Here is a 9,978-nt window from a genome sequence, read left to right as displayed (position 1 = left end):
GGGCCGCCGCGCCGTCGGCGGGGTGCGCGCCCGCGAGGGGCTTGGGGGTGCCGGGCGCCCCGCCCCTGCACACGCCTCCTGCGCTGAGCCCTCTCCGATGACAGTGCCTCAGGACTTTTCCGTCCGTGGACATATCCGTGTTTAGGGAAATGGAGTGACCCAAGCCTTTCAAGCTGTCATTTCATTCTGAACCAAAGCAGACAAACGAAAGATGGATCCAGTGCCCGAGATTCGATAAATTGTAGGTCTAATTGATTATCCATATGTTCCAGGTGAAGAGCAAAAGAAGGGGTGCACCTGTCCAGTCCCAAAGCCTAAGCAAAGGTCGATGGACAGGCATCCCCAAGAGTCTGAGAGGCCTCCAGACACTAAGCCTGCGGAGGGCTTCTCTTGGAGGAGAGGTGCAGCCCAGCAGCGGCGGCCTTCGTTCGAAGTCGAAGGTAGGCCACGCCCGGAGCGGGCAATAGAGGTTGCAGCTTCAAGGAGCTTGGGGGCGGGGTGAACAGGGCCGAAGCAAAGGGGTGCTGAGAGCAAGGGGCACGACCTTACGATGGACGGGTTTCATGACCTTCACATAGAAGGTGACGTCCCAGAACTCCAGGTGGGAAATATCAGGTTAGTAAAGGTTTAGGTAAGTTGCCAAGTGATAGGTGCATCTCCAGTAGTCCAGAGGGGATTAGCGGTGCACAGGCATAAACTGTGTCCGCCGTTGTCCCAGACGGGGACGTGTTTTGGCACCACCGTCCTTCCTTTAACATCCTAAGACTGCAACAGAAGCTTGGGAGGCCACCCCGTTCTGGAGTGCCGTGGGAGAAGGGACGCAGGAGCTCTCTGCCTGGGCACAGGGGACCAGGGGTGACACAGTTTGACAAATGTATTCACTTTGTAACGGCCCAGTGTGGCCAGACCTTCCCCTGGGAGCGGCTTGCGAGGCCACAGAAGCAGCTAGAATACAAAGTCTTTTATTCGTTATGTTGTGTGGGTCGTGGAAATGCAGCTGTTAACTACAGTAAGGCAGCTGCGATGGGCTCTGCGCCTTGGAAAAATCTTCCTGTCTCCAGAGCAGAGGCTGTCCAGGCTGCGAGGGGACCGCATAGGCCCTTTGCTGTTACTAAGCAGGAACTAATGAGGCGGTGGCAGTAGGAATTGCAAGGACCCAGGAGGGAAAAGCAGTGGAACCTGCTGTCTGCTGAGCTTTGGGGGAAACAGGGGAGCCAGAAGGGTGGGGTTCAGTGACCACGAGGCTGATAGTTGGTGGGTCAGACGAGGAAGGAAGACAGGAGGCAGGGGCCTGGCAGGGCGAGGTCCTGGGCACGGGCGGTGCAGGTGGAGGCATCTGTGGAGCCGTGAGGGGCAGGAAGCAGTCTGAAACGAGCGTGTTGGGCGTGGGGGCAGGGCCCGGATTTCCAGTCCCAACTTAGGGGCCCTCGCTGGAGGGCGGAAGCTTTTGGCGGAGGCTTTTGGCTGCAAGTCACAGAAATGCCAAGGAGACGTGGCTGTACTGAGGTGTTTGATGTCTAAGAGGGTCTGTGTGCGTCTACACTTTGCCACCCTCAGTATCCACGGTCCCCAGGTTATGTCACAGCCGACAGGACTGCGTCTGGTCCCTGAGCCGCAGTGGCAGTAGTGCGTGCTCGCCGTCTCCAGGATGCTTGTCTGCAAATCTCAGGGCTGAGCCTCTGCCAGCAGGGGAGGTGCGGGCAGGGGACTTCCCATTGCAAAGGCACCAACAGTGTCTGTCACACTGTCATTTTAGAAGGGTGGAGAGAAGACGTTACAGAGGGGCAAGATCAGAGCAAGGGTGAGGATGGAGTTTCAGGAAAGGAGGTGGAGCATGTGTTTTTGCCATATGATGGAGCATCTCAGCAATAACAAGGGACAAGCCGCTGACACGTGCTACACCAGGGACACTTCAAAGCTTGATACTGTATAAAAGAAGCCAGGAGTAAAGACCACGTGCATTATTATTCCATTTATATGAAATGTCCAGAAAAGGCAAGTTTATATAGAGGGAATCTGGGCTAAGGGTGAGAACGGGGATTGGCTGCAAACAGGCACAAGAGTTCTTTGAGGGTGATGGGAATGTTCCTGAAACCCGCTGCCCAACTCTGAGAGTTCATCAAAAGTCAATGAACTGTATGCTCTAAACAGGTGCATTTTATGGCACGTAAATTATAACGCAATAAAGCTGTTAGAAAGGAAAGACGAACTCAGGGGCAGGGTTACATGCTGCACAGAGACTGAGCAAACCCAGAAAAGACTCCAGGGAATGCGGCGAGGGTCTGGCCTCTCTCGGCCTCGCAGAGGACGGCGTCCAGGAATCCACCGTGAAGAAAGACAGTCTGCCAGGAAGGACGTCTGAACTGGGCGGTGCGGGGGGAGGGTCTTCTCTTTCACATCTGTGTTTTAAAGCTGAGGAATTTCCAAATTAGATCTTTGGGAAGTCAAAGTTTCTTTCATTAACCTAATATTGTAAAAGCTTTAGGGACATGGAGAGACCCAACAAGCCAGGAATTCTGTGCACGGTACAAGTGTTGAAAGTAAGCTTACTGCCGTGGAGCAGAGATCGGAGGGTGACCGCGGCACTGGGCCTGCGGGATCTGTGTGGGGGTGGCAGGGTCGGCGCTGTGCTGGGTGGTTACACACGTGTGTGCAGTTGTGAACACTCACCCAGCCGGGCACCTAACTGCGTTTTATCTTGTGTGAAGTGTGCCTGGAAAGAGGCACGAGATCTTCGCAGGCGTTTGTCCCGTGGAGCTGCACCCCAGTTGTTTCGGATGAAATGGATGTGATGGGTGCGGAAAGTACCTGAGGTTCGCTGCAGGCGGGGAGTGTGCGTGGGGCTGACGTGTTTCCCAAGGACGGGCACGCTCCTGTCCCACGTGTTCGATGGTGTGTCCTTGACCCTCCTCCCACCTGGGGGGATGGTCTCTGCCCCTCTCCTTAAATCTCTGTGGAGTGGCCAGCACCTGTGGCTTGACATCTCTTGTAACCAAAAGAATGTGGCGCTGGGCCCTGACAGGTGGCGCCGTCCTGCCTGGCTCACTGGAACCCTGAGCTGCCCCCTGGTGGCTGTGTCCTGACCTCTACACCCTTCCAGCCTGGGGCCCAGGCTTGTGAGTTACCAGCCCTGGAGTGGCCAGCACCTGTGTCTTGAGTGTCCGGCCCAGCTGAGCCTCAGGTGACTGTAGCCCCAGACAACACCCTACTGCAGTCACCTGGGAAAACAGTGACCACCGCCCAGTCGAACCCATCCTGAATTCCCAACCCATAAAGTTCTGAGAAATCAATGCTGGTCACAGGCTGCGGAGGTTCGCAGTTGCCGTCACGCAGCGGTGGGGACGAGAACCGAGGGTGCGTGCCGCAGCCAAGATGCTGTCTGCCATCGAGTTACCTGGCAGCCGTGTGATGGACAGACTGCTCTATTCCTATACGTACACTTCTGTATGTACAGGAAAGCCACAAGCGTGCGCATTATGCAGGCTCACGTGCCACAAGTTCGCAGTCAGCCAATTCCAAAATGCTGGAAATTCTGAAAAAAATGACCCCAATGTTTCTACGAGTAACAGAAAAAAAGGAGGGCGTCTTAGTCCCAGCTGCTATAACAAAACACCCTGGTTTGGGGGCTTAGACAGACATCTCATAATTCTGGAGGCTGGGAGTCCCGCGACCTGGTGCCACCGATTGGGCTCCTGCGAGGACCCTCCCTGGTCGTTTAATTGCTGTGTCCTCAAGTGGCCAAAGAAAAGAAGACTGTGGTCTCCCCTCCTCTCAAAAGGTGCTGATCCCACCACGGCGCCTGCACTGTGGTGACTGCATCTAAACTTAACCTCCCAGAGGCCCCGCCTCTGAACACCTGGAGGTCAGGCCTTCGATATGTGAATAGGGGGTTGGGGGACAGATATTCAGTCCATAGCAGAGAGGACTTTTATAACAAGGCTTGAGAGACTGTAAACCGAATGCAGTGTGTGGACCCAGCAAAGTCACTCTTGAGAGAATCACGTTGAGTATTAGATGACAGTAAAGGATGAATAATAATTTTCCTGGATGTGACAATGCCATTGCGGTTGTGCTAAAAAAAATCCTTATCTGATAGGTGTATACTGTGTTATTTATGTTTAAAATTATGTCTCAAATTTGCTTGAAGAAAAACAAGTGATAGGCAAAACAAAATAACATATTGATTGATCCAATATTGGAAACATTGGATGACGCACATATGGTACTCGTTATACTCGCTGTGTGTCTGAATACTCCCATGAGTTACTGTTTTAAGGCAGAGTATGCTTAATTGCAGGAAAGTTTTGAAAAGAGAAATTTAAGGAACATTTATCAGCTATTAAAAATAGGCTGAGTGAAAAAGACCAATTTCAAAAGGTCACATGCTTTATTGATTCCCGCTACATAACATTCTCCACATGACAAAATCACTGAGGTGGAGAACAGACCAGGAGTTGCCAGGGGTTAGGGATGGCGAGGCGGGGAGGGTGCAGGGGGGGGTGACTGTACAGTGGCGCCATGCGGCAGGTCTTTGCGGTGATGGACAGCTGTGTCTCGACCTTGGTGACGGTCACAGGTGATAGGATGGCACAGCACACACACTGTGCCAGGGCTGGCGCCTGGCATCAGCCTCGTGCTGGAGTTATAAGGTGCCACCACCGGGGGAGACCAGGCGGGGTCCACGCGACCCCTCCCTCTGTGCTCCTTTGCAACTTTCTGTGAATTTATCATTTCAAAATAAAAGTTTAAAAATGTATCAAAAATTAATTAAATTCATGTAGTTGCAGAACAAGAATAGCAGGCCAATGGAATTGAAAATATAGATGAGAATGAGCCCCTCATATGGATATATGTAGGCGCATGTATATAAAATTAGTGGCACCAAAAGTTAAGTGGGAAAAGGAAGGGTTACACAATAAATGACACTGGGAACATCGCTTACCATTTTAAGGGAGCACGTAAGTTAGACCTAACCGGTATGCTCAGATAAATTCCAGATGGATGAGAATGAAAATAAAAAGTGACTACGAAAAAGTAAGATGTAAGTTTTAATCTGATTCCTCACTGGGGGACACCTTCCTACGCTTCAAAACAAAGACATGAAACAGTGAAGGATTTGACTACGCGAAAATGTACAATCTCTCCCCAGTCCTCTGTAAAGAAATGTAAAACAAGTGGGAAGCTCAGAGAATATTCGCAGCACAAGTGAGAGGCCAGAGAATACCGCAGGCACAAGACGGGGGAACTCGTACCCAGCGAGGTAGAGGCGTGGCTCCCGCCTGGAGGCGCCATGGGGACGAGGGAGGCTGGGTTCTCAGAGGCCCCCCCCCCACCCCCGCCTCTGCCGTGAGTGTGGGCGGGACCTGTTAACAGGATGCAGTCACTCCCGTTAGTAATCCCCTGCTTTGGAGTAATCGAAATGGACATTATCCTGGGTGAGCCTGACCTGATCGGAGAGGTCTTTCAGGAAAGGCGAAGTGTGAGGTGGCTGTGAAGAAGCCACCATGTCAATTGCAGTTTTTAAAAAATTTTGAAAACAAATCCTACCATGTTGCGAGAGGAGCTGCAAGTGCCCCTGCAGATAGCCCTGGACCCACAAAGACGTGCTCTTCCCCACAACCCGGGCGGCCCGGAGGACGGCAGGGCCCGGCGGACAGCTGGTGTCAGCCTGGACTCGACCTGCGGGACCTGAGATCACAAACGTGCTGCTCCGCATTGGCCACTAAACGTGTGGTCGCTGCTACACGGTGATGGGACAAGGGCAGGGTGACGTGTCAGGGACCCAAAAAGGACTCATGTTCATAAACGGAGAAGCTTTAAAATTCTGAAGAAGATAAAAGCAGCCTTGTTTTGGACTGGGAAGCCTGCATGTGAGACGGTAACTCTACCTTAACTTACGAAATCAACAGAACCCCAATGAGAACACCCCAGGTGTTTGGGGGACACAACCAAATCCTTCTACAGCTCCCCTAGAACAAAAATGTAGGACTAGCAGAAAACGTCCGGGAAAGCACAGGTGTGACAGGGACTGAGCCCTCTGGCGAGGAAGTGCCTGACGCAGAGAGGACGGGGCGGGCCGTGTCCCGTTCCCGTGGGGCTCTGGGTAGGTACCGTGTTGGATGGGGAGCCGGGACAGTCACCAGGTGGTGCTAGGCCTACGGACCAGACAGTTGAGAATACAAGAAGCTTGATATTTTTGCTTCAATCCTGACTCTGAAAATTCAGTGTGAGTCAGAAAGTTAAACAGAAAACAAGACCATAGAAGTACTATTGGGTGAACATCTTCATGGGTTTGGGGTCCACGATGCCTTCTTTCAGTCTGAAAAACTCAAAGCCACACGGATAAGACGGATGCCTCTGACCCTCTGCAAGAGCCACCAAGGGCAGGAGAAAGCCGGGGACTACCTGCAGCACGCGCCACCGGACACGTACAACGCGCTCACCGGAGAGCAGCTCAGAGCAGAGAACACGGAACGACCGGGATGTGCGCCCTGAAAGTCAGCACCACTGGCTCCCGCGGGAGCGAAGGCGCTGGCCTCCTGGGGCGGGGCGCGGGCCGGGCGAGGTCTCAGGGAAGGCGATGGTGACCATGGAGGCAGAGGTCAGGGGAGGGAGTGGAGACCCGTCCTGTTACAGCCCCGCAATAGAAATGCGAATCGATATAATCTTTGTGGACAACAATCGACAACATTTACCAAAATTTTCCTGCTAGTAGCTTCCCCAGCGATAACCGCTCACCAGGGCGTAGGGACAGGAACGCGAGATGCTCACGGCAGCACTGTCTGAAAAGGGCGAGACTGGAGATGGCCGAACCGACGCTCCTCAGAGCTCGTTGTGAAAGCACAACCCCAGCCACGAGCTCGGGCTCGGAGCACGCCGCCTGCAGGGGACGCGGGGCTGCCCCTGCGCGCAGGTGCCCCGCGCACGGCCGTGCGGCTGAGCTCGGAGAGGAGGAGGCATCCGAAAAACGCAAAGGAAAGGCCTGCAGAAAGGACCGGCCCCGCCGGTTCAAGGCCTTTCCTGACCGCCCTCCCCGCCCAGGACTCTGCTGCTCGCTCACATCTGCCGATTCGCAGCTCGCCGACCAGCTCATGCTCTTGCCTCTGCAGCTGTGCGGGAAGAACAAGCCCGTGTAAAGCTGCCTGTTACGCTACAGCCGGGGCTCAGCCTTTGGAGAGGGACCCGCTAGCCGGTGCCGGCGTCAGTAAGTGCTGCTCCCCGCTTACAGCCTAGGAGTCCCGTCTCTCTGTTCGAGAATCCTGTAACAGTGTTGATAACGCCAAGGTCACGGGTTCTACAAGGCAAGACGATCTGTAAATAGATAAGACCCTGGTCCGGAAATTCCTCCCCCCTCGCAGCACCCCCCCGAAGCTCCCCCTCCCCATCCTGAGTCCCGAGGTGCAGCAGAACCTCAGACGAAGGAATCACGCCCCCTGCAGGGACAGTGCAGAGGTCTATGAAGTGTTAGAAATCGAACCGAGGGGAGCTCGCGCTTGGTGTTCACCCCACGCTCTCGGCTGGCAATAAATTCTCCTTCCTCTAAGGAAGTTGTCTGAGCGTCCAGATTCCTCCGTCGGGTGTCACTTCCTGCAACAGAGCCAAGCCAAGTGCTCCGCTCGAAGGCTCGGCCTCCACGGAGTGATGGGGCGCCTCCAGCCCTGCTGCACGCCTGGGCGGTCTGCAAGGAGACTCTTGCCATATGCAATTTCTAATCAACATGTGTTCTTTTTAATTCAATGCCCATAACCTTTTAAGTAATCTAATATATAAAAAGCTTGTATAAATCAATGTGAAGAAATGAGCTCCCCAATTTAAATTCAATGCACGATACGATGACAGTTTTTGGCTTAATGATTAAAATAAAAAGGAGAGCGTCCCCGTGCCTAGCACAGGCCGGCGTCATTCCACAGCGGGTGACACAGGGGAGGCTGTGGGTGTGGCGTGGGAGGTTGACAGGACTCCAGATCCTTTGGCCGAGACCCCAGCACCTCCCTCTCACCAGCCTGGGGCAGGTGACCACCTTCCTGTGCCTCTGGGAAACGCAGGCCAGCAGAGGACAGACTTCAGAAGCTCACGGAGGGCCGTTAACTCACTGTCGACGCCCCAGGACTCGGCACGCCGTCTGGCACAGAAGGGCAACAACTTTTCCCCAGTGTGGCTGGGTCCACGAGGTGTTAAGTGGGCAAAGCGGCAGGAGCAGTGTAAGCCGCTGGGGACCGAGCGCCTGACGATGCGTGTGAACGTGTGCACAGACAGTCCTGTCGGCAACGCTTACCAGAGGCCTGAACTACTCACCCCTGGGGAGCAGACAGGACCTTGTGCTTTTGTCTTTTGTAACATCTGACAAACTAAGCATTTCACAAGTTAGATGCATCCCTTGCGACCTTAACCAGTTTAAGACAACGTGGAGGCCAACATCAAAACGTCCATCTCTGCAGAAGTCGCAGGGATGTGAAGTGCAACGCGGAATGAGTCCGGTGACACCGTAAAAACTGTGGTGCCAGGTGGCCACTAGGGGGACCCCTCTGTAAGTTATAAAAATGTCTAACCACTAGGCTGTACCCCTGAAACATAAAACAATACTGAATGTCAACTCTAATTGAAAAATTAAAATGGAAAGCCTATCTCTGCGGCATTCTGACAGATAAGTTCTGTACAGAGAGCTTGACTCTGACCTTGAACCCATTGCAAATTGTGCCCCTGAACCTTCAGCTGTGGGGCAGGCAGGCCCTGCCTTCGCAGCCTCTCCCTGTCCCCCCTCCCTCATCTGTTACCTGGGCCCCGTGGCGCTCCTGCTCGCTGTCTGGAAGGAGACGTCTAACTGGAGGTGTGGCTGCCCACCAACGGTTGGACTGCTTTCAGCCAGGCCCGTTTCTTTTTCCTGAACCATGGATCGAACTCCTGGGCCGACCACAGATGCCTGCTTTACGGAAGAGATTTCCCACAGACTCACTAACTTCATGGGTGTTTTCTTTCCTCTAGAGAAACCTGACATAAAGGTAAAATCGAGCAAGAAGGTCGTCATCCCACAGATCACCATCACTACAGCCTCCAACGAGACCCTGATCGGCGACACCATCGGAAGCGAAGAGCAGACGACGATCCGAGAGGTGGCTGAATGGGGCGCCTACTCCCGACACAGGAACCCCAGTACAGTGGACGCCTATAATTTACAAACCAAAGAATAAACGACCGCCCCTGAGTGGCTGTCCTCATTCCTGTGCTGAGTCTCGGCCGCAATGGCCGTGGGAAGCTGCAGGCGCCCTTCACTGACCACTTCGGTCTCACCTCACCCCAGAGCTGCTGGCATCTTGGGCGAAGCTGAGAGTGACTCTTGAGTGACATGAAATGAATAAGTTAGCATAGCCCCGTTGGCACTGATGCAATCTCTCTCTCGGTGGGCAGTGAACATCTCCATTGACTTCCGGAGTGTGCGGTGAGTATGGGGAGGCTGTAGTCAGGGACATGTGCCCCAACACCTGGACAAAGGTGGGGCTCTGAGGACCAACCTTTCAGGTGTCACGTTCCAGAGCAGGGAAGTACACAGTTGCCGTGGAGGCCCCAAAGCTCCTAGACTGACTGTAACCCAAAAGGAGCACGTGGGGTGGGGGCAACAGCCATGGTACTTAGAACTTTGGGCGTGGCTTTGTCAGAGCTGCCCCGGGCTGTGAATGAGGGCTCCTGTGGTGAGGGCCATCCAGGAGACCCCCATGGCTGTCCCACCCAATCAGCAGTGCTCAGGTCAGGCTGCAGAGAGTGCCCTGCACTGGCTGGTCTCACGCTTAGTCAGGTGACAGTGTGTTCGCTTCCTTGGCCGCTAGGGTGGTCAGCAGGCTTCGCCTGCCCTCGTAGTCGGTGAGGATTATGTTCCTTTAGTACTAAATAGTACAGCTGACTTCCAATCAGTTTCGGTCTAACCTGAGATAGGGTAATAAATCTGTTGACATTGTTTACTAACATGTTATTAGCGTCATGATT

The 9,978-nt window shown here is 53.8% G+C and overlaps 2 protein-coding genes and 1 long non-coding RNA gene across 13 annotated transcripts in view; 2 read left to right on the top strand and 1 right to left on the bottom strand.

The window, feature by feature from the left end:
- Positions 1–9,978, top strand: part of CDK10 (cyclin dependent kinase 10) — a 21,551-nt gene that overhangs the window by 3,018 nt on the left and 8,555 nt on the right. For 2 of the 3 annotated variants that reach the window (XM_011379142.2, XM_011379141.2), the window contains exons 2-3: positions 2,486–2,496; positions 5,634–5,639. In XM_011379142.2, the coding sequence (XP_011377444.2) occupies positions 2,486–2,496; positions 5,634–5,639 (17 nt within the window). Of the gene's footprint in view, positions 1–2,485; positions 2,497–4,581; positions 4,588–5,633; positions 5,640–9,978 lie in introns of all 3 variants that reach the window. The other variant, XM_023522722.1, reaches the window with a different exon arrangement.
- Positions 7–9,223, top strand: SPATA33 (spermatogenesis associated 33). The gene is made up of 2 exons (XM_011379140.2): positions 7–440; positions 8,983–9,223. Exons 1-2 carry the CDS (start codon positions 329–331, stop codon positions 9,186–9,188), a joined length of 318 nt encoding a protein of 105 aa, XP_011377442.1. The 5' UTR covers positions 7–328; the 3' UTR covers positions 9,189–9,223.
- On the bottom strand, positions 1,947–9,972 carry LOC105304841. 9 transcript variants are annotated; one of them, XR_002777011.1, is made up of 8 exons: positions 9,781–9,972; positions 7,478–8,988; positions 7,227–7,294; positions 7,061–7,109; positions 6,406–6,778; positions 5,548–5,824; positions 3,395–5,460; positions 1,947–2,412 (listed from the first exon to the last, which is right to left on the bottom strand). It is a non-coding gene; the product is annotated as an uncharacterized LOC105304841 (long non-coding RNA). The 9 variants fall into 9 exon arrangements; XR_002777009.1 differs by having other exon boundaries at positions 3,395–5,446; XR_002777013.1 differs by having other exon boundaries at positions 3,395–5,824; positions 6,406–6,627; positions 7,227–7,311.

This window comes from Pteropus vampyrus, unplaced genomic scaffold (assembly GCF_000151845.1).
Source record: "Pteropus vampyrus isolate Shadow unplaced genomic scaffold, Pvam_2.0 Scaffold356, whole genome shotgun sequence".
NCBI classification, from domain to species: domain Eukaryota; kingdom Metazoa; phylum Chordata; class Mammalia; order Chiroptera; family Pteropodidae; genus Pteropus; species Pteropus vampyrus.
This window is presented reverse-complemented; position numbering and strand designations above follow the sequence as displayed.